The sequence below is a fragment of the Anser cygnoides genome, chromosome 13, assembly GCF_040182565.1.
Source record: "Anser cygnoides isolate HZ-2024a breed goose chromosome 13, Taihu_goose_T2T_genome, whole genome shotgun sequence".
Lineage (NCBI taxonomy): Eukaryota > Metazoa > Chordata > Aves > Anseriformes > Anatidae > Anser > Anser cygnoides.
This window is the reverse complement of record NC_089885.1, coordinates 7,150,538-7,171,582: the sequence shown is the minus strand read 5'-3', so window position 1 is coordinate 7,171,582 and position 21,045 is coordinate 7,150,538. Positions and strand designations below refer to the sequence as shown.

General features: G+C 45.7%; 5 protein-coding genes and 1 non-coding gene across 7 annotated transcripts; 2 read left to right on the top strand and 4 right to left on the bottom strand.

Annotated features, from left to right (window-relative positions):
• Positions 1 to 30: 30 nt before the first annotated feature.
• RPL39 (ribosomal protein L39) lies at positions 31 to 3,586 on the bottom strand. The gene is made up of 4 exons (XM_067005192.1): positions 3,517 to 3,586; positions 2,533 to 2,735; positions 2,128 to 2,231; positions 31 to 365 (listed from the first exon to the last, which is right to left on the bottom strand). Exons 1-4 carry the CDS (start codon positions 3,584 to 3,586, stop codon positions 317 to 319), a joined length of 426 nt encoding a protein of 141 aa, XP_066861293.1. The 3' UTR covers positions 31 to 316.
• Positions 967 to 1,098, bottom strand: LOC125184972 (small nucleolar RNA SNORA69). The gene has a single exon (XR_007169703.1). It is a non-coding gene; the product is annotated as a small nucleolar RNA SNORA69 (small nucleolar RNA).
• On the bottom strand, positions 2,689 to 10,622 carry UPF3B (UPF3B regulator of nonsense mediated mRNA decay). Its single transcript, XM_067004811.1, has 10 exons — positions 10,392 to 10,622; positions 10,150 to 10,256; positions 9,958 to 10,064; positions 8,314 to 8,412; positions 7,868 to 7,978; positions 7,142 to 7,185; positions 6,283 to 6,471; positions 5,640 to 5,791; positions 4,629 to 4,941; positions 2,689 to 3,781 (listed from the first exon to the last, which is right to left on the bottom strand). Exons 1-10 carry the CDS (start codon positions 10,566 to 10,568, stop codon positions 3,635 to 3,637), a joined length of 1,446 nt encoding a protein of 481 aa, XP_066860912.1. The 5' UTR covers positions 10,569 to 10,622; the 3' UTR covers positions 2,689 to 3,634.
• Positions 10,623 to 10,693: 71 nt separating this feature from the next.
• NDUFA1 (NADH:ubiquinone oxidoreductase subunit A1) lies at positions 10,694 to 11,366 on the top strand. 2 transcript variants are annotated; one of them, XM_067004818.1, is made up of 3 exons: positions 10,694 to 10,909; positions 11,010 to 11,129; positions 11,270 to 11,366. In XM_067004818.1, the coding sequence occupies exons 1-3, from the start codon at positions 10,808 to 10,810 to the stop codon at positions 11,288 to 11,290; spliced, it is 243 nt and encodes an 80-aa protein (XP_066860919.1). In that variant the 5' UTR covers positions 10,694 to 10,807; the 3' UTR covers positions 11,291 to 11,366. The 2 variants fall into 2 exon arrangements, with proteins under 2 accessions (XP_066860919.1, XP_013039079.2); XM_013183625.3 differs by having other exon boundaries at positions 10,698 to 10,909; positions 11,010 to 11,099.
• Positions 11,367 to 12,955: 1,589 nt separating this feature from the next.
• AKAP14 (A-kinase anchoring protein 14) lies at positions 12,956 to 15,377 on the top strand. The gene is made up of 6 exons (XM_013183661.3): positions 12,956 to 13,218; positions 13,369 to 13,503; positions 13,587 to 13,678; positions 13,847 to 14,026; positions 14,778 to 14,830; positions 15,147 to 15,377. Exons 1-6 carry the CDS (start codon positions 12,981 to 12,983, stop codon positions 15,229 to 15,231), a joined length of 783 nt encoding a protein of 260 aa, XP_013039115.2. The 5' UTR covers positions 12,956 to 12,980; the 3' UTR covers positions 15,232 to 15,377.
• Positions 15,378 to 15,799: 422 nt separating this feature from the next.
• On the bottom strand, positions 15,800 to 20,872 carry NKAP (NFKB activating protein). Its single transcript, XM_048079216.2, has 9 exons — positions 20,482 to 20,872; positions 20,149 to 20,229; positions 19,642 to 19,715; positions 19,302 to 19,421; positions 18,798 to 18,843; positions 18,285 to 18,400; positions 18,056 to 18,131; positions 17,416 to 17,565; positions 15,800 to 16,774 (listed from the first exon to the last, which is right to left on the bottom strand). Exons 1-9 carry the CDS (start codon positions 20,721 to 20,723, stop codon positions 16,600 to 16,602), a joined length of 1,080 nt encoding a protein of 359 aa, XP_047935173.1. The 5' UTR covers positions 20,724 to 20,872; the 3' UTR covers positions 15,800 to 16,599.
• Positions 20,873 to 21,045: the final 173 nt, after the last annotated feature.

Below are 21,045 nucleotides of genomic sequence, written 5' to 3'. Positions count from 1 at the left end.
CACCACATACATAGGAAATCATTTCAGCCATTTCGTTCAGGTCCATGTTTATTAACAAGCTCGTACACTGTCAACACTTAGGATGCCTGAAAGAAAGAACACTAATAGAACACAGTCTTCATGTTTCAGATGGCAACCGCCTCAAGATTATTCCCATTCAAATCATTAACCCAAACCAGTTTATACAAAAACAACTGGGCACTGCAGTCCAACACTACGGAAGGAATGACTGAGGGGATGTCCAGCAGTGTGTGGGGGTGTATCAATCTGACGCAGAAAGACAAGTGTTATTAGAGTTCCCGGGAGACAGTCTCTCTTACAAGCCCAGTTTGGTCCTTCTCCAGTGTCTCCTTTTGGAGTTGTACCTAAGACAAAAGCAGTGGAAGTTAGCAAAATGCACACTTGAGGATCCAGGTGGACCGAAAACACCTTCAATTAGTTCAGCAGTAAAGGACAGAAATCTTTTTTACATGCTACAGTTGCAAGCTGCCAACAAAAATCAACTTTGTACTGGTTTTTAATCAAATTTCCATCAGTTTACTTTCTTCATTCACTAATTACGATGCTACTGCAACAGAATCTAAACCCCGAGAAAGAAACATGTCTAGAGAGAGATGCATTAGCACTGGCATGTCAATATTCTGCCTTGTCTTTTGGAGACAAAACGTTTATTGATTGTCCAATGATAATGAATGCTACCTCGTTAATGTAAATTCACAGCCTAAAACAAAAATTATCATTTTTGTCCAAAACATGGAAGAGCAGTGTATGGAAAACACCATCACCCCTGGAAGCATTCAAGGCCAGACTGGATGGGGCTTTGGGCAACCTGGTCTGGCGGGAGGTGTCCCTGCCCATGGCAGGGGGGTGGAACTGGGTGGGCTTTAAGGTCCCTTCCAACCCAAACCGCTCTGTGATTCCATGATTCTTCCAGGAAAGTATGGATATTCATTTATGCACCACAACAGATGTACCTGTTAAGGACAAACGGTTTCACCAACGGGTAGGTAAAACCAAAGACAACATTAACAGAGTTACTCTCAGCAGGGAAATGGCAGTACTCCCACAGAATGAAGCACTGCAATTGCAGCCTGCTTTAGTACACAGTTTGGAATAAAACTGATGACTGAGGTATCAAAGACAAGACAAAAAATAATGGTTTTGCCCCATAATACAGTATTTCAAAGTACTGCAATTCAGCCAAAACAGAAGCCCTTTTAAAGTTGGTATCTGGAAGACAAAGTTTGTGGCACTCAACTTTGATCTTTCCCAGAAAGAAATGAGTTAACAAAAGCAAAAGGACAGAACCTGGGTGCACTGCCTCAGTGCCTGAGCCAGCCACTGCTACTGTCACTCTCCTCACTACTTAGAAGAAAAAAAATAAATATATCTGGGAGAAAGAATCCTATTCCCTCTAAGAAGTCTAGACAGGGAAGCATACAAGCTACAGAGCTGGCTGCATGTGACTAGACTATACTTGTAAGCCAAAGGGCTTGGATAAGCACCACCTTTCATACACCTCACATTTATCTAGTATTCTGCAGCATTCTCTTATCACGCTTCCTGAAATTCAGTGGAACTCCTTCAAATGAATGCCACAGCAGTGAGTCAAGGATCTTATACTGTCAATTTTATAGTGCCTAAACCCAACAAGACCTTTGCTCCTCTACACACCATGCGCATCTCTGAACACCTGCTTTGTGCAAGGTACTCTTCCATGAAGATGCAACAACAGGGACGGCTGGGAGAGAGAGCAAAGGTGCTGGGGAGAGGAGTGTCAGGAGCAGAGTGGCTGCCAAAGTAAAAATTTTGGAATAAATCATCCATATGTTCGGCTTACGCTTTCATGTCTCCATGCTAACATCTGTAGATACTGACAGAGAACTGGAATAAAATAACTGCTACAGGATGAGAAGACACAGGAGCCCCACACAGCCTCAAGAAAACACAGCAGGACAACAGAATTGGGTGATCTGCCCCAGTAATACTCGTATGGCAGTCACACCCATGAAACTGCACTCTTGCACACACGAATGCTGTGACACACTCAGCACCTTCTCACGTCGCACAGGCCGCCTGCTTTAGGGCCCGTGCAGCTCCCTGGAGCACAGGAGCCGGTCTCGTTACCTGATCTTATTGCCTGTTTTCATGCGGATCCACTGCGGGATGGGCCGGTTTTGCTTCTGCTTCTTCGCGAGGAAGCGTTTGATCTTGAACGTCTTGTGGGACGACTGCAAGAGAGAGCGGCCGTTAGTGCTGCGGGAGGGGGCCCTGAGGAACCGTGAGGGGGCAGTGAGGGACCATGAGGGCTCTGACGGGCCGTAAGGGGACATGAGGGACCGTGAGGGGGCTGTGAGGGCTCTGAGGTGCCATGACGGGCTGTGAGGCGCTGTGAGGGAGCCGCCATTTCGCGGGCGGTGAGGGAAGGCCCGATGCGGCGCCCCCCGCCCCGCCGTGTCCCCGCCGCCCCCGGGGAAGCCCCGTCCCGTCCCGGGGCGGCGGATGGCGGCGGATGCCGGCCGCCGGTCTCACCATGGCGCGGCGGTGCCTGGCGTCCCGGCGATGGCGGCGGCGGAAGGGGCGGCCCGGGCGGGAGGAGGCGGTGACGATGGCGGCGACAAGATGGGCGCGGGCCCGGCCCGGCGCCTCCTGGCGGCCCGGCGGAGCTGAGAGAGGGACGGCGGCGGCAAGAGTTTGTGCGAGTTTATTGGGTTCGGTACAAAAAATCGCTATGGCTAAAATTCGCGAGCTTAAAAGGAGCTGCTACTGGTGAAGTTCTCTTTCTCGGCTGTAAGACAATACTTGGAATTAGAGGGGAAGGGGAGCGGGCACCGAGAGGGCAGGAGTGCGGGAGTGTTTCAGGCTCCAGACAAGGGAGAACGCTTGAAAAGAACCCGACGTACAACTACATGTGATCAAAAATAAGCATTTCAGTGTAGGTAGACTTTACATGAGAATTTGTCAACAAGTATCCAAAACTAAGCCAGCTTATTCATACACTCCAACTTAAGTGGTTCTCTGGATAAATTAATTAATTCAGAGGCCTTAGGAAGGTCTCTCCCTTCCCAAGGTCTTTATGCAATTCCAGATGTTCTCTTTTCACGAGCAGAGGGCTCTACTCCACTGGTACCTCAGCCACCACCGCCTGCATACCTGTCTCAGTGCTAGAGCAATACAATTTAGCTAACACAGTCTCAGGTAGGAGCACCACACAACACAGTAACACCCACATTAACTCCGTGCCACTTCAAGCTTGCTCTGCTTAAGTGCATCAAACACTGGCTCTGATTGCTTTACAGTAAAGCTCTGGCATTAGATCCAGGTGTCATCTCCTCCTGACTGCATGACTCATTTAATATCAAACTTAAGGCCACAAAGTCTTTCTACTTTGCAAAGATTCTCTTCTCTGTTGTAGTTAGATGCTGGGAAAATAAACTCAAATAACTGAAAATACAATGAGAACACATTTCAAATTCCGAATCTACAACTGAGGTTCTTTAGCCAGAAACATCCAACAGCGCAATGCCCCCTCTTCTTCCTTTGTTCCTTCTTCGCTTCGAAGGCACTTCTGGATTGCGTAGTACATGCTCTTTGGCTGCACAGACAGTCAGAACACATAAGGCCTGCATGCTAGTCACTCCTCTTCCTTCATGTTACTGGTCTCACTCTCTTGTTTCTTATCCGCTCCCTGATCTGTCGGCTTGGCAGCACTGTCTTCGTACTGACACAATCTGCTTCGGCTTCGGGCTCCTGGCTGGTACAGCTGCATTGCTGGACGATCCTGAAATAAATCAAAGCTATTTAGACCCTTTCATAGCCTCAGTGCTCTCGTGGTTATTACGGTATCAGCAAGATTAAAAATGGCTCAATTTCAAACTTTTCAAGATGCTCTAAGCTATTATTCCACCAAAGTGGCAATGTAACTTCAATTGTCTTGAATCAAGGCTGTTCCTGTTCAAGCCACAAAGAACACTGCACATTGAAATTATTTGTAATTTACTTTTATCTTTGACAGGTGAGTTCTCCCTCTCTCAGAATACAGACCAACTTTAAAGATCCTCCAAAACTTCTGAGTTCCATTTGTATCCAATAATGTCTCAAGTGACAAAGAAAACTTATGTACTAATACTGCAAAAACAGATTTACAAATCATATAAAACTGAATTCAAGACATTATATCATGAATTTATACTATCGTGTGTTTATTCTATCACATTCCGCATGTAGCAGAATCGTCCCTGTTTTGGAGAAAACTGTTCAATCACTCTCCCATGTCGAGATGTCTTTTCAGCCATGCATAGCATCAGCAAAGATACACAGATAGAATTACTGATGCTCTGCTGACACCTTAAAGATTGAGCCTACCGGCATAAATCATCAAATAAAGTGAAATCAGTGCATTTACAATTTAGCCCACTACCTTGGCTTAATTCCTATACAGTTACAAGAACAAAAAAAATCACAAAATTTAGTAAACAAATGCGGAAGCTTTCTAGCAGGGGCAAAGTTCGTTACATTAACATGGAAAAGTTTAACAGAAACTATATTGTTCTTTCCTTAAGTGTATTAATCCTAAAATACATACTGGCCCCTATGAACTAGCACATGAATTTAAAGAAACCCAGCACCTTGTTTCTGATACGATCCCTCTTAATTGTATCCTCTTTTTTATCGTCTTTGGTTACTTTCTCAGATTTGTCCATGCCGCTGGTAAAGTCTGTAAGATCACTTTTCTTTCCCTTTTCTCTGAGCAAGTCTCTTTCCTTTTTCACCTCTTCCTCTTTTCTTCTAAAAACCTTCTCTTTCTCAAAGCGCTCTTTCTGCCTCCGACGCTCTTCTTCCTGGCGTCTCAGTTTCTCCCTCTGTGCTCTCTCATATTCTCTGTCTCTTTCAAAATCTCTATCTCGGTCCCTGTAGTCCTTTACACACTCATCTTCTGATCTGTATGAAAACAAAACTGAAAATGAAGCTCAAAAGATTCATCAAACAGAGCTGGGAGATCAATGTAATACTGGTGTAAATTTGCAATATGAAGACGACAGATTGGTAGGTTCTAGGGAGCTTTTGGGAAACTGTCCTAACCCGAGTCATGCATGATAACCAGAGATGGCACTGAGTGCTAGCATTTCTTAGCCTTCTGCTCACATAGCTGGCTGAGTTTCCTCTGGCTTTGGAAAGCACCTCAATTTCTCTGCCTCACATGGTAGAACTGAACCTTGAGCAGATCATGGAGCTGTTGAGAATTAGACTTTCCACTCTGAACTTCTACAAGACTTAAAAGGCACTAGTAACTGGAGTATGCCTCTCCTCTTGCCACGGTTATAATTCTCTCATTGCAAGGATTGTGCCCGCGGCCTGCTGTAGGTCCTCTACCCCTGGGCTTCTCTTGCAGAGCTCCTAGAGAAAGTTGCAAAAATATTCAAATTTGTCCACTAGTGAAGAAATATCGGGTAATTCACACAGCTTCTTGTAATCATGGGGATGTGCACAGCCACAGAGAACACATCCCAAGCCTTTTATCAGGAAAATGATTTGAAAAGAATTTCAAAACATGGTCATGGCAGAGCAGCCTGACCTTCAGTATGATCAGGAAACAAGTTATATATACATATAGATATTTATAGCAAGTACTAGAATACTTTTTTGCCTTCTCTTCTTTTGTCTCCCCATCAGATCGTTTGGCAGATGCACTACTCGCATTTTTTTCCTCCCTCAGAGTCTCTTTTTCCAGTTTCTTGGATTTTTCTTTTTTCTCCAAGTCTTTTTCATCTTTTTCAGGCTTCTTAAGTAGCTACAAAGAAAACAGAAGTCTCAACTAAAAAGCTCACTCTAACACACATTGTTTGGCACAACACCGAAATTGCATCAAAGGAACCACAGTCCAGTAGGAAATATACGTTAACGTTACTGCAAATCGCAGTACTTCTAAAAGCTGGAGTGTATGAGTAAGCGTAATCCACACAGCAGACTAGGGTTTTTCTCCTAAAACACGCCATGTTAGGAAGCTTAAGAATAGTCTCTATTCCATAGTAAATTCACAAGTCTGTTCACCACAGCATGTACAACAGTCACATGACAAAAGTTTTAAATAGTACTATGAAGCATTACAGCACGTTAACTTTTACAATGCCTAATATTGAGTGTTACAAAAAAAGTGGTCATTTACTAACACCAAACCCATGTGTTTCTTCACACAATACTCAAAGCACATTTTGAAAGACTGATATACAAATAATAGGGGAAAGGGAATGTAACAGTTTATAATAAAGAACTGTTCTAGACCTTAATCTTTGGTTCTTCTTTTGATCTGTCTCTTTCTTTTTCTGGACATCTGTCTACTTTCTTCAGTTTTTCTGCTTCTTTTCTCTTCCTTCTCTCCTCCTCTTTCCATTTTCTTCTTTCTTCTTCTCTTTGTCTTTTTCTTTCCAGTTCTCTCCTCCTCCTCTCCTCTCTTTTCTCCTCTCTCAGTCTCTGCGTTTGTAAAAAATCAAAAGAGAAACAGTGCATTTTTATTATAGAAAACATCCCTTTAAGGCCAGCAGGATATCTTGCTACAAAGCGATGGAGTATTCCATCAGAAAATAACTCATCTCAAAACTGTCCCTATTGTTAAAGAAAAACGTGTTGTTGTCTCTATTGCACTGTTGTGAACCTGAATTTTTACAGCAGTTTGTTGTGGTTTTGTTTTTTAAAAACTGTACAAGTCAAGACTTATGAAAGGAAATAAACATTAGACTTAGCCTTTATCATTCTGATTTCAGTTAAATCTGACCGATCTGTGATTTTCTCCATCGCTAAAAGTTAAAATGATACATTGCAGGAGAAAGATCACCTACAAGGACCTCAGCCACAACTGCATTAAAATGGAATCTGATTTTGCAGCACCACAGAAATATCTAGCACGCTGCTAGCTGTGACCAGAACGTGCATAAATCGCCACCATTAATACAAAGGCCAGCACTCTAATAGTGTGAACCATATATTAACACGGAATTTGGGCTGAAAGCTTTTTCTTTAAAAGGAAGAGCAGAAACATACCAATTTATACCTTGCAAAATACGTATTATACATATTCGTACTCTAAAGGAGCAAATTAATGCATCTGCAGGCAACAAGAAGATTCTGGAGAGAAAAGTCTTACCTGTTTATTTTTCAAGAAGTTCAATAAGGGAGTAGTCTTTTTAGCTAGAGAATATATGAAAGCAAACGTAAACAATGTTTTATCCAATACTGCAATACCTATAGCAAAACTCTACATGCTATGAAGAAGCCTTATAGAATATGCAATCTGTCTCACACATAGAGCAACACAGCAGTGAAACAAGTATTCCAATGCTATCCTAAAACAATGACAATAATTACAGTTCAATGAATTTGTTTAGGATACTAATATGTTAGTCAGCATACCTATCTGTAAAGGGATATTTAGTCTGCATTATGATTTTCTCAGCTTCCCTCACTTTGAAAAACATACCTGTAATGTGCTAACATGCTTAAAAAATAAAGATTATTCTTCTTCTGGTCCATTTTACTCAACCACAATAGAACTTATCGTGTGCCTGCATGGAACATCACTGCATCTCCCTGAAATGCAGCCACTCCACAGCCTTATCTGGCTAACTAACACCTGCCTTGCAGTTTAAACCAGGAAGATTATCTTATAAAATTCAAATAAAGGTGTGAATTTAGATCATAGGAGCAAAAGAAGCACGCTGAATAATATTAGCCTAAAGGTTCAACAATACCAATTAAACAAACGTACAAAAGAATACACTCTTCAAGGTTGAAAAATCACAGCTTCAAATTACACCACGTATGTTTCTTTGTGCTCTAGGAAAATGTAACTACAGTATGTCGATTTCCATACCTATTAGCTCTTTGTTTCTTGCCTCTATTTCCTCCAACAAAGTTTCAGGAGTAGAGGTTAGCTTTTCATCATCTGCACTGTAACTTTCCAGAAACTTCTTGTACTCTGGATCTATGGGAGAAGGGGAGAGAAGGAAAAAGACATGCACTGTAGCATGAAGAAGAATCTGCTTGTGCGCTGCTGGAAGTTTGGAATAGGTTTCTACAAGTTGTGTTGTTTATATGGTGCCTTTCCATGAATTGGCAATCCTCAAATAAGCTGCTGTATTAAGTTGTCTGGGACAATCATATTTAACCAATTTGCAGCTGACAAAGCAGAAGTAATAAGCTTCACATATAATTAAGCATTCTATCAACACGCTATGGTGTCACACTGAAAATGTTATATTCCAGCTACTGGTAGGACTTCAGTCTCTACATGCAAAACAAATTAGCTAGCTGTTATACCATCTTCAATAGTCCCAGTTTTGGCATCCTTTTTCTTGCTCTTCTTTTTTGCAGCTTTTTGGAAAGGTGCAAACTCTACGATGGCAGCATATTCCTGACCTGTTAAGAGGGGAGGAAAAAACACATTAAAATAGAGATGGAACAGATTTGAAATAGAACATAGTGTATGTGGCTAAAACAGGAAGATAAGCCTCACCAGGAATATGCAATACTAGAAGAGACTACTGGAACGACATAAAAAAAAAGCTTGCATTTTAAAAGCCATTTAATTAAAGTAATTTTAGAGACAGCAAAATTTTACCCTCTTGCAATGTTAACATACTATCAAATTCACAGACCCACAACAACAAAGAAGTACTGGACTTAAGACTGCCCACAACCGTCAGTTCAGCCACCCCAGGTACACTGTACCACACAACATCCTCGTCCTACAGACTATGCATTCATTGTGCAAGCAGAAGAGAACATTTTAAGTTAAGGCAACTGAGGCAAACCTCAACTGTTGGCAGCATGCAATAGAATACAACCACCACACGTTACAGGCTGGCTTTAAGATTTCGTCTTGCAACATAAATGCTGAATAAATCTAATATTGTTGTTTGATATGGCAAAGGCACTGAGTGAGCTGTTACACTGCAAAGTAACATCTTTAAAAAAAAAACAAAACAACACACATGGGCATTATGAGAACCTGGTCATGCAACCCTTCTAAAGAAGACAGGCTTTCATGAATAGACCTTTGTGTCACATAGAACACCCGGATGGATGAAAGTTAAAATGCATGTACTTGAAACAAAGCTCAATGTGAAACTCTTGGCCTACTGAAACCCAGACAACTGCTCCTGACAAACCTTCCACTAAATATGCGATTTTTAAGGTCTACCAGCGATAGCCTAACAAGTTTTAATGCTACCCACCGTAAGCCATTTTAAGCTACAAAACTGAAAGACATGAGATGTGCTAACATCTAAATACCTAACAGGTATTTAGAAAAGAGATATGTAGTGACTAAATACCTGGGTGTTTACCCAATTAATTAAACTAAATTTTTGTTTCTGACAAGATTAATGTTGCCAGAGAGCAGTCACTTCCACAACTGCAGGGAACAAGCCGTTCCTTGTACTGAACCAAAATGGCTTGCTCAGTTCTGAAGTGCCAAAGATATTAATTTGAACTAAAACGTGACCAAAAACAGGTCATATTGCTAGAAGCGTAAAGAACAGTAGAGACGAGGCACAGATGGTGACAGCACTAGTCTCAGTTTCCTTTTCTTTGGAGAGGGACAACACCCACCACTGGCACTCTGCAGGCTTCGTACTCAGGTATGACAATGCACGACGCGAGTATTAGCCTCGCCAACAACAAATGGCTTTGATATCAGTACTATCCTGAACCACACTTCACTAGATTTAGCACACTATATAAAATTAACCTGGACTAATTTCTGCAAAGAATAGAATGTTTGATCTGGGTGTTTGTTTTTTGATGTAGGGCATCACGTTCACTTAAGGCATTGAAAATAAGCATCCAAGAAACCAGGGGTGGTGTGCTGGGAAGCTCACACCCACCCCTCGAGTCCAGCCAACACACACACCGCTCACACGAGGCTGGATGAAGACACACGGCCGCGGGCTGCCCACTTGCCTTTGTGATCAACGAACACGTAGCCGTCAAAGCGATCCCTGAAGAGCACGATGTCCTCCTGGTTTTTGAAGTTGATGTAGGCTCTCGAGAACATGTGAGGGTACAGGCTGTGGAGAGAGACAAGGCGCGCGGCGCGGCTGAGCAGCCGGCCGGGGCTGGCGGGGCCCACCTGCAGCGGGGAAGAGCTCCTACCTGGAGTCGTTGGCGAAGAACTCGAAGTAGTCGTGCTCAGGCAGGGGCTGCAGGTGCTCCTCCAGCTGCTCCTTGGTGAGGCTGGGCGGCAGCCGCCGGATCACCACCTGCGGGGCCGTTAGGGCCGTTACTGGGGTCGTTATTGGGGCGGCCGTTGGGGCGACCGATGGGCTCCCCCCCGCCCCCCGAGGCGCCCCCAGCCCCCTCAGGCCCCGTCACGGCCAGGGCGGCGCAGGCCGCACCTTGCTCAGCGCCTCCTTCTTGTCCTTGGGCCGCTCCAGCCGCTCCAGCTCGGCGCCGCCGGCCCTGCCCTCCGAGCCGGCCCCGGCCCCGGCCCCGGCCCCGGCCCCGGCCCCAACGGCGGGCCCGGGCCCCCCACGGCGCTCCTTGGGCCTGGCGTTCTCCTTGTCCTCCTTCATGCCGGGCCCGGGGCAGCGCCGCGCACCTCAGCGCCCCCCTCGGCCGCGCGGCTGCGCCTTGCCCGGGCCCGCCGGCCGCGGCCTCCCCGCCCCCGCCCCCGCCCTCCCCGCGGCCCGGCCGGCCTACAACTCCCGGCGTGCACCGCTCGGCGAGCGGAAGCGCCGCGGCCGTGAGGGGGCACGCCGGGAGCGGCCGCCTGAGGGGCAGGGAGAGGAGCGGGGCGAGGAGCGGCGCGGGGATGTGGTACGAGGTCCTGCCCGGCATGGCCATCATGGCCGCCTGCCTCACCGTGCCCGGCTTCACCACCGTCTTCTTGCAGCGCTGGTCCAACGGCGGCAAGGTCAGCGCGGCCGGGCCCCCCCCCGGCTCCCCCTCAGCCTCCCCGGGCCCTCTGAGGCCTCCCCTGCCCCTGTCCTGACGGCCGCCCCTGTGCCCCGCAGGAGAAGAGGGTGGCCCGCAACGCCTTCCAGTGGGCGATGATGCAGAGGGACAAGCGGCTCTCGGGGGCCAGCAAGCACTACGTGGTCAAGGCAGGTGCCGGGGGCCCGGCGTGCTCCGAGGCACGGCTCGGGGAAGCCAAGGGCGCGGGGTGGCAGACGGCTTGCTGAGCCACACGCCCTGAGGGCAGCGCGTTTGTCCCCAAAGTTTGGGGACGGGCGTGGTGCTGAGACGGCTGTCACTTGGTTGCTTTCTTTTTTAGGGTTTGGAGAACATACACTGAGGCGGCAGCGTTTCAGAGAATCTGCACGGCTGTACCTTATGGTCTGAGTCCCTAATAAAGATACACATGTATTTAACCCTTGTGTGCGTGTTGTCTGGGAGCTTTGGGGAGAATTGGTTCCTCTGTAAACCAAACATTGTCTGCTGCCCTCTGGCAGATGTCAGAGTGAAAGGCAGACCCTGTGTCGCTGCATTAACACTGAATCACTTCTTTCTCTGTGATGCACAATTATTTTGCATTCACACGGCATAAATGACAGCAAGTTCAGATGAATTTTCATCTGACTTCCCCCGATGGTTAGCTGGGATGTGCCTGAGCGTTTCTCAGTCCCCTTGAGCTGTACATCGCAGTTTGTGTCACTGAGCAAGGACAGGCACATCTGGCACCTCTGGGGACGCTGGCCAGGCTCTAAGAGGAAGCAGTTAATTAAGCTTTCCAGCTGCTCGTGCTTTCTAGAAGTCCTCAGCCTTGGTTTGGGCCCGTGCATGACAAGCTTGACAAAGTCTTTTCTGTCGGAAGGACTGAGGAGAGCTTGGGAATCAGTGAAATACAAGCTCAAAGCACCTACTACCAAGTGGAGAAGTCCCAAACTACACCGACATCCGAAAAAGCAAAGCAGGGCTGCTTTAAGTAGAGTTTGCTACAATCCTTCCACATACCAGGGCCTCGAAGCCACAGCAAGATGTGTCCCGCCTGGGTGAACGAGGAGGCAGAGGAGCCAGAAAGAGCAGCCCGTCCCTGTGGAGCTTTCTGGGCTCAGCAGAGGCTTTTCCGTTTCACACCACATCTTGTGCTGTGGTTACCCCAACAGAGCTTGCCCCAAGCAGCAGCTGGAAGCTTCCTTTGTTGCACGAGATGCTATAAATTTTTTTTACTCACTCGCACTGCACACACACAACTCCCCAGGGGTCTGTGTCCCGAGCCTCACCTCCCCAGCGGCTCCAGGGCAAGACCCCCTCAGCTGCTGAGCCATTTTCCAGCTTATTGACACAACTCCCCAGGGGTCTGTGTCCCGAGCCTCACCTCCCCAGCGGCTCCAGAGCAAGACCCCCTCAGCTGCTGAGCCATTTTCCAGCTTATTGACAAGCTTCCCCATGGAGGCTTCTGCATTTCTTGGCACAACTTCTGGGCCTCTGGGCCTTTTTTGCCAATCTGTTTCAAAGCAGCCTCTTGTGTTGCACTTCTTCCCAATTTTCTTACTGAAGTGATGAGACCAAGTAAGCAAAAGTCCAGTGAAAAATGCAGAACATGCAAATGAGCAAAGGGAAGTGCCTCTGTCAGACCACAAGGACCAGCATCTCCACTTTGCCCCTTTATTCCTCTACTAACATTCCCCTGCTGTCCCGGCAGAGCGGCTGCTGGGGGTTTAGCACCCTGCGTTTTGCTAAAATGTCTCTGACTTACAGTCAGTCAGTGGTCCAGCACCCTCTGGAGGGCCCCACGGCCCAAGCACCTCTGTGCAGCGGCATAGCCCAAGCCTGAGTTTTGCAGAGCACAGAACTGGAGGCAGATGCAGTTCCCAAATTGCTGAGCCCGACAGACACTACAAAGCCAGACAAGTCTGTGTGTGTTTCCCTGCTGGCACCGCCTTCCTGCCTGGGAGCCTGTCCTGCTGGAGAGGAATTTCCGCGGCCCTTACATTCTGGTGGGATGCCAAGAGCCTGGATCAGCTCACCATGACCAGATCACCATGACGACTCCCCCAACACTCCCCGAGGCGGTAAGGCAAGGCCATAAGGGCTCGCTAGCTCCCACAGGTAGGACGGGACAGCCACAGCAACGCTGCCAGTCTGCACAGCTCCCCAGCATCACCTCGGCCACCCCTATAACCGCTCCGCCAGGCTTCCACCAGCCCAGGAAGTGCATTTTTGAAGCAACAACAGTTGGCCTCCGCAGCTTAAGGCTGCTCACATTAGGTCTGAGCAGAGGTGAGTGCGAGGAACAAGGGATCATACGGGGAGGTGGGCCTGCTGCTGTTTCAATATCCCTGTCCAGACCAGCCTGAGTTTGTCCAATGGATCCTGCAGCTCTGAAGGCCAATCCTCTCTCAGGGCATTTGTGCATTTCTCTTTTTACAGTTCTCTTTCTAAAGGTGGAGATAATGGACAAGGAAAATGAAAATGCTGCCCTTGAGGCAACAGTAGAGATGATCGTCGCAAATGTGATACGTGGTGCAACAGAACAATTCCTAGCCCTGCAGAAAAAAGGGAAAGGTAGTGTGCTCGCCCTATTTGCAATGTCTTAGAACATTTCAGAGTATTTCCAGAAGAAATTCTCAGCATTCTGTCTGTTTTAGAAGCTGAATATGTTGCCAAAAACATTCAGTGGACCACCTGCAAGGACTTCACAGTGGAGAGAGGACGGCAGCAGATTGAAGAATACATTTCTGTGAGTGAATATTCCATCCACTCGTGACTCAAGAGGTCACGCCATCTTACACAGGCACAGGAATAGTGTGAAAAATGAAATAAGAGCACCTCAGTTTCTTTTTAGCACCTCTCTTAAGTCATCTCTACCAGACAGAGGGAATCTTAGTGCCATGTGTTTGTTCAGCAGACATGGGAGGTTCATGAAAGCTGGCTTTACTGGTCAGAATTTCTCCGTGAAGAGGAACTGATGTACAGCAAGAGGTACCACTACAGAGTTCTCTGGAGCATCCCGACACGCAGAAAACCCATCCCACAAGCAACAGCAAGCGTCTATTTCGTTATAGAGATCTCCAAAATCAAACCTGCTGTAAGTATTCAGAAATGGTACACAACAATCCTTTCAGGTAAAGCAGTAGAACTCCAGTTTCACTTACCTTGAATGAGAGTAAGCAGTAAACAGTTCTAGCCTCTAACAATTGACACTGAGTTAAAGTCCATAACTACACTCCAAAGGGAGCAATTTTATCATTGAGATCATTTTCATATTTTTGCCTCCAATACCAAGCATACATTATATTCTAGAAAAGACTTGAGTCTACTAATTCATAAGGCATAGTATTCAACACTTTTTCTCCTTTTTACTTCCTGCTTTAAGTTTTTACTTCACTTGCTACTGAAATTCTTATTTAATCACATTGTCCACACATCCACAGTTCAATCTTCACCCATACAATGGTATTTTGTGACTCAAGATAAAAAAAAATAAAAAATTGCATGCAATAGATTTTTTTCCCCTTCAGAACCTATGCTTAGTTGTATTGTACCTTAGCTTTCCTACTTAGCTGCAATGGGTCCCTACCAGCGATCCAGATAACAGCCACTGGTCACAAATCTTATCCTAGCAAATTTACAATTGTAATTTCCGAGTCATTCCCTTCACAAGAGAATGCTCAGAGGCTTTAAACAAAAATTAAAAGCTATTCCAATCCATATCAGAAATGTTGCACAAATACACAGTTATTTTTGAAGGAGTAGCTCTCACCTAATTAAAATGACTGCTTTTTTTTCGGCCCTGTAGCTCAGAATGTGAACTCTGCCCTGTATCTCCTCTCTTGCAGACCTTGCCAGTGGAGGTATTCTTCTTTCTGGAGTCCAGCAGGCTGATTCTCAGGTATGCTTTGTTACTTTTCCATCACTGACATGACTGGGGAGGTTCTAGCAAGCTGTCCCGTGCCAAAACAAAGGGGGAGCTCGATGTAAATAAGAAGTTCACAGTAATATCAGAGAGTAGAGGAAGCTGTCAAAGTCTCGTTAAGCAAACCCGAGTGACCCTGCCTATCATTAGCTTCGCTCCAACACAAATAGCCACACGATTATTATCTCCTTCTACATAATCAATTTGTAATAAATTTATACAGGTCTCCAGGCATGCCCTGTGAATAAAGACCAGCTTTCTTGCTATTTACTGTTTTTACTCCCTCCTCCAGGCCAGAACAATGTCGATTTAGAGAAAAGTGGCTTAAGGACATCATTGAAAATAAACTAATCCTCAAGCGAAGACTCACATTTTAATGAATAGCTCCAACTCACAGACATCGATGCTCTCTTGGTATTTGTGGAGGATAAACACACAAAACGAAGGAAAAACAGCTCTTCCTTATTAGTTTGTGGATTACTTCGTGTATGTGTAAGAAGCATTAAACCTGTGCAGAATCATGGCCTGACCCAGCTGCTGGTTTTAAGTCATAGTCTCCTGCAGGTACAGGTGGGTGCAACAGGACAGGACCAGGTCCCAGGGTGTAAACAGGAAGAGGCAGCTGGGCTGGAAATGTTTGCAAACAGGCCTGCAAGACTCTGGGGCAAACATTATAGGACTTATTTTTGTTGTACAAATGTACAAGACATCTCTGCTGCCAAAACTACAACACAAAATTGAGGAGGGGAGAAAGCCCTCTAGAAAACCCTCTGTTTTTAAACACACTTGAGAAAAAATAAGCCTAAGGAAGTTACTTTTGGAAATATACAGTCGAATCAAAGGTAGCTGCCACAGAAGAATTACTTGGAGTAGGCTTCCGAGTATGGTGTTTAAAAAGAGTCATGTCATACTGCTGAAACAGACCAAATTAAGATAACACAGGAGTTAAAATAAGGCTTTAATCTAGAACACTTCCATAGACCAAAAAAAAAAATAAATTGAAAGATACATCCTCGTTACCACCTGAGTACATCCAGGTTCCAATCGCTGCACCCCACCGCTCTGATACCTATGTATAACATAGCAGAAAAAGAAGCAAGCAACGTAGCAGTTCAACATGGGCTTTGAGAGATTCAAGATCAGACCCTGCTATTACTGTTACTGTTATTTTATACCCCAATTGCAATCTGCTTGCTTTAAATAACTGAAGCCAGTCTGTATTAAATTACAAATTTACACCTATATACAGGAGTATTCTAAACCACAAAACAAACAACTGTTTTGAGAAAAAAAATAAATCTAAAACTTATGAAAAATACATAAATGGGAATTCAGGAATTCCTTCATTTGTGCTACTCTCACTAGTAGCTTGCTTGTGATGGTCAACCTACTCTCATTAGTGAAAATAAATGCAAAATAGCATTTAGCAGCAGCACGTACCAAAGCCCTCCCATGGAATCCACCTGCTTGTCCAAGTGAGGACAGAACATTGCCACCTCTAACCTTCACTGCCTGTTCCTGTCTCCTAGCCTTTCGATTTACAGGGATTCCTTGCAGACAGTGAACAAATCCTCCAACAAAATCTGGTAATAGTAATTCTATTCCCTTGATACAAGTAATCCATTCCTGAGGCTTGGCCCTGTTGGGTGAAAGGCACTGCAGCACTTGCAGCTTTTTTCAGATTGTGACTGGAACAGGTTAGCTGCTGCTTGGTAAAATCTATGGCAACCAGTTCAAATGAGAAATTATTTTTCTTCTTTGCCCTTAGTCTTTCTGTAGACCATCTCTCGAAAGCTTGCAAGGATCTTATTCTCTCTTTTCCTCCTCTCCTCCTGGTTGAAGGATGCCAGAGCTCTCTTTTCATCTGCGCTGTAAATCTGGTTCTCTTTACGCAGACGCACAGCTTCCATTCGACGATGTCTGCAAAGGAGAACATTGTCTACATCAGCATGGGCACAAGGATGTGATGCTCCACCACAGCCTCCATCCGTTAACTAGCCTGAAGGCTTTGAGAGATTAATAAATGAAGATACCTACATCAGGGAACCCAAATTGCACAAAAACCTCCACAGAAAGGAGCACAGATGACTTAGAAGCTGACTTTTGAGGGTGTCTGCTCTCAGGCACCAAACAGGGTGCCTAATTTGCATTCTCCCAGGGTGTCAGCTGCTGGCTCACCAAAATGTAAGTGAAACTCCTGTTGTACTGGTAGAAAAAAAGGTATGGCCAACCTCTCACACTGATTTGTGCCATAATGATGAGCCAGCACATCACCTCTGCTGTCCAAACACACAACCCTTACACCATCTGACACAAGCATCTCCTGATTTGAAAAACGTGAGAATTAGAAGCGTGTTAGCTGTAAATGATTTTTATTCTTAAGGAAAAGGCACCCTTAAGAAACTCAGCATTTATCCACAGAAATAGGGAGTTTAGCATAGATTGCTGCAAGCACAAAGAGCACCCGCTCTTCCGTGCTTTCAGATAGAGCCTGGAAGCAGCCTTCCAACAGGCCAACAGAGGAAAACTTTACTGAAATATTACCATCATCAAAACCATACCTGCTGCCACTCATTACATAACCAGAGCTCTCAAACGATGCGATTTCTTCACTGGTCAAGCCAATTTCACCTCTCCGGGGTATACGTTTTCCTGCTTTTACGTATTCTGCCATTGCTGCACCTTCACCAGGCAACAGGGCATGTCCATAGCTTTAAAAAAAAAAAAGCAGATGAAAATCAGTCTCAAATAGAAAAAACACACCTGAGCTAAACATCCAGCTTCCCTGATCACTACTGGCTGCAGCCCCATTTTTAAGGACTCTCCTATTCTTTCCCACATATTTGCCTGTTTCATTCTTATGGCTACCCCTAGCAAGAACATCTTAAATAACCAGCTTACTCACAACTGGTTAAACAGTAATGAAGGTTGTATAAAGTCACAATATTGCAGAGGATTAGAGTAAAGGCACCTTACCAAAGTAAAGAACAAGTAATCTTCTATGAAACCATGCTAAAAAGCATAAGACTTTTGTACTTGAACTCAGGTCAGGGTAAAGACTAGCACCACTATTACTTCTGTCGGTACGTTCCTGGTACAGCATCTCTCTGATACAAGTCATAATATCATAACAGCCTTTTTGAACACAAATCTTCATGCTTGATTTACTCTATTTGATCCAGGTACCATTAGAGCACTCACTTCAAAGGCCTGTCATCTTGAGATGCGTGCGTTTTGGGAGCTTCTGGTCCAATCAAGCTATCAGCTTCTGTATTTTCTGCAACAATCAAATAGTGAAGCAGATTAATATTGTGCCTGCTACTCTTTGTTATCAGAACCATTATCAGGCCAGCAACACCTAACAAAAAAAGAAAATCATGAGAAGAACACCAAGAAGTTTCAATCCAAGTTTGAAGGCATATGAACCTACTTGATCTCTCAATCCAGAGATCTTCTCCTTGCAATGTTTCATCATCAGAATCTTCACTACTTGAATCACTGGATTCCTTCCTGCTCTTTTTATTTTTCTTTTTCTTATACCTCTTCCTGTAACGAAGTCAAAGACAGACATGCTATTCACCAAAATTGAAGAGGAAAGGACGTGCTAGGAATCCTACTCAAGTCGTGAGTTTCTCCAGGCAACTTCCACCTACGGGAAGACTGAACGTCTGCAAATAGGTTGTTGTTGTTTGATAGAACACACGTGATAGTAAAACAAAGATAACATATCCACTGTTGTGTGTTTCATACAGTGCTAGAAACTGGCTCCCTATCACAGCAGAGAGCCCTCTATGATGCATGGCCCTGTACATTTGAAGCCAATCCATCAGATTAAGATTATTCCACTGTGTTTATAGCCCTAATTACAAGAGTGCTCAGTCACCCTGCTAAGAAAGTAGTGCTGCCCTCTAGTTAAACGAAGATAGTTACACTTGAAACTTACTTTCTCTGCTTCTTTTTCTTCTTTTTGCTTTTCTTTTTATCTTCATCTAAAAAAAATACAAGTTTATGTATCATTAAAAAGAGATGATAAGCCACAGCTAAAATGGATTATTTTCCTGCACTGTGAATAAATAACTGCCTCCACCAGAACGCCTTAGTACGCAGGTTCTCAGACATGATTTGTTTAGGTAACAAATAATCCTGAGAAAATAGTAATAGAAAGTTACCTGCAGTATTGTTTGACATGAGCCATCTGGCATGAGATGCCTAATGGATGCTAAGTTCAGAGATCCTATTTCCTAAGGCCAGACCACAAGCACTTAAGGAAAAGGCATTGCAAACCCAAGAAGATGGGGAGAGAAAAGAATATTGGATTGATGGTGTAGCTCTGTAATTTCAGAACACTGCAAGTGTGCAACAAAAGCTGGAAGCGTCACTTTGCATTTGGAGGAGTACAAGGAGAGCTCTCAGGCCACAGACCATAACAGAAACCGTCTTTTCTTACCACTGGAGTTCTGCTCAGACTCTGACTCACTGTCGCTGTCCTCAGAATGCTTTCTGTGTTTTCTTTTGGATGTCTTCCGCTTTTTCTTCTTTCTTTTCTTCTTCTTTTTCTTTTTCTCCTCTGGAATGTTTTTAAAAGATAACGTTAGAGAACAGATGAAGACCTTCTAGCTCTGTATGTACTTCTGAATCTTCACAAACCAACATTCTCATTTGAACTACAGCTCATCACACTGACTTCAACCCATCAAAGTCAATGAATTTCTTGACAGCAACAACAGCAGATTCTAGTTGTAGGTAGCTTCTGATTGTCTATAAGCCATCTAAACACAGCAAAATACCTTCTGAGCTGGAATCCGAAGAGCTACTCTTAGATTTTGCCTCTTCATCTTCTACTGGTGTGTGTTCATCAGAACTGAAAGAGAAAAAAAAAAGTTTGTTATTTAAAATCTATTTTGTAGTATTTAGTAATTCAAGATCAAATGCACACAATATACCCAAACACATGCCTGCACATTCTGAGCCCATTTTTGCAACAAACTATGAAACAGCAAATTTGCAAAATGGGAACTGCTTTCAGAACCAGAGCACAGCAATTACCCGATCTACAATACGTCATACCTTATATAATTGGTATGTCAGAATTATTTGGGAAAAAAAGTTGAAATCTGGTTACATTGGTTCAGAAACCAACTTTTGACACAATGTGAATTGTGGCAATGAGAGCAGTGTAGAGGTAAGACATTTCTGTACACTGATGCATTTGCAGTGCAATAAGACATTTCTGTACATCGATGTATAATTGATATCATAAAAACCGGAGGGAAAGAAGAAGGAATATGCCTTACTCGGGGTCAGGAACCTTTGGCGAAAGTCCCCAGACTTCGGGTGCGCCCAGCTCTCCAATCCTCTCCCTCTCATTGAGCCTCCTGTAACACAAAACACCTTCAGTGAAGCCTAACGTGCTCCACCTAACAAAAACGCATTTAAAGCCTTATGTTTACTAGAATTTATGCTCAAATAGCTACAGTAAGGAGAAAAATAATTATTATAACAATAAAAAAGAACATCAGAGCAACCAAGGAGCGGCCTCAGAGACCAGAGCCCCCGACATGATGGCGGGGCCGCCCCACCGCCACAGCCCGAGCAGACAGGGGTGCCGTTCCGGTCGGGGTGCCCACCTCTGCCGCAGGATCTCCTCCTTCTCCTTCTCGTAGTACTCGGGCCAGGCCTTGCCGTGGTGGTGGTGCCCGGCGGAGCGCGGCCCGCCGGGGCTGCGGGATCGGGACCAGCTGCGGCTCCGCCGGCGGCGCCTCACGGCGCTACGGGAGCGGGACCGCGACCGGGAGCGGGACCGGGAGCGGCGGCCGCGGCCTTGCGGGCTGGCGGCGGGCGGACTGCGGGAGCGCGACACCGGCGCCATGGCGGAGGCACTTCCGCTGCCTGTTCCGGGCCGGGCCGGGCCGGGCGGTTCCGGGTCGGGCCTAGCTGTTCCGGGCCACCGGGGAGGAAGCGGAGCAGACACGGCCGCCGGGGGCGCAGCGCTTCAGGGGGCCGTGTGGTGAGGCGGCGGCGGGGACGCGAGGGAAGAGCCGGCGGCAGGTAAGCGGAGGTGGGGGGGGGAAAGCTCGCCTCGGCTCCGTGTGGGGCCGGGAGCTGGCCGCGCTGGCGCCGGGGCACCGGTGCCCGGAGGAGTCTCTCAGAGAGAAGGGGGCAGCCGGGTCAAAGCAGAAATTGGGGGGGAA

Coding starts and splice junctions, on each gene's coding strand:
- AKAP14 (XM_013183661.3), top strand. CDS start 12,981: ATGACGACTCCCCCAACACTCCCCGAGGCGGTAAGGCAAGGCCATAAG. Junction 13,504..13,586: donor CCTGCAGAAAAAAGGGAAAG/GTAGTGTGCTCG, acceptor TGTCTGTTTTAG/AAGCTGAATATGTTGCCAAA. Junction 13,679..13,846: donor AGATTGAAGAATACATTTCT/GTGAGTGAATAT, acceptor TTTGTTCAGCAG/ACATGGGAGGTTCATGAAAG.
- UPF3B (XM_067004811.1), bottom strand. CDS start 10,568: ATGAAGGAGGACAAGGAGAACGCCAGGCCCAAGGAGCGCCGTGGGGGG. Junction 8,413..9,957: donor CGTGTTCGTTGATCACAAAG/GCAAGTGGGCAG, acceptor CCCTCTTAACAG/GTCAGGAATATGCTGCCATC. Junction 7,979..8,313: donor AACTGGGACTATTGAAGATG/GTATAACAGCTA, acceptor CTTCTCCCATAG/ATCCAGAGTACAAGAAGTTT.
- NDUFA1 (XM_067004818.1), top strand. CDS start 10,808: ATGTGGTACGAGGTCCTGCCCGGCATGGCCATCATGGCCGCCTGCCTC. Junction 10,910..11,009: donor GCTGGTCCAACGGCGGCAAG/GTCAGCGCGGCC, acceptor TGTGCCCCGCAG/GAGAAGAGGGTGGCCCGCAA. Junction 11,130..11,269: donor GGGGCCCGGCGTGCTCCGAG/GCACGGCTCGGG, acceptor TTTCTTTTTTAG/GGTTTGGAGAACATACACTG.
- NKAP (XM_048079216.2), bottom strand. CDS start 20,723: ATGGCGCCGGTGTCGCGCTCCCGCAGTCCGCCCGCCGCCAGCCCGCAA. Junction 19,716..20,148: donor CCAAAGGTTCCTGACCCCGA/GTAAGGCATATT, acceptor TTTCTCTTTCAG/TTCTGATGAACACACACCAG. Junction 19,422..19,641: donor TTCGGATTCCAGCTCAGAAG/GTATTTTGCTGT, acceptor AAAACATTCCAG/AGGAGAAAAAGAAAAAGAAG.
- RPL39 (XM_067005192.1), bottom strand. CDS start 3,586: ATGTACTACGCAATCCAGAAGTGCCTTCGAAGCGAAGAAGGAACAAAG. Junction 2,232..2,532: donor CCAGGCACCGCCGCGCCATG/GTGAGACCGGCG, acceptor TCTCTCTTGCAG/TCGTCCCACAAGACGTTCAA. Junction 366..2,127: donor AAAACAGGCAATAAGATCAG/GTAACGAGACCG, acceptor CTTTTGTCTTAG/GTACAACTCCAAAAGGAGAC.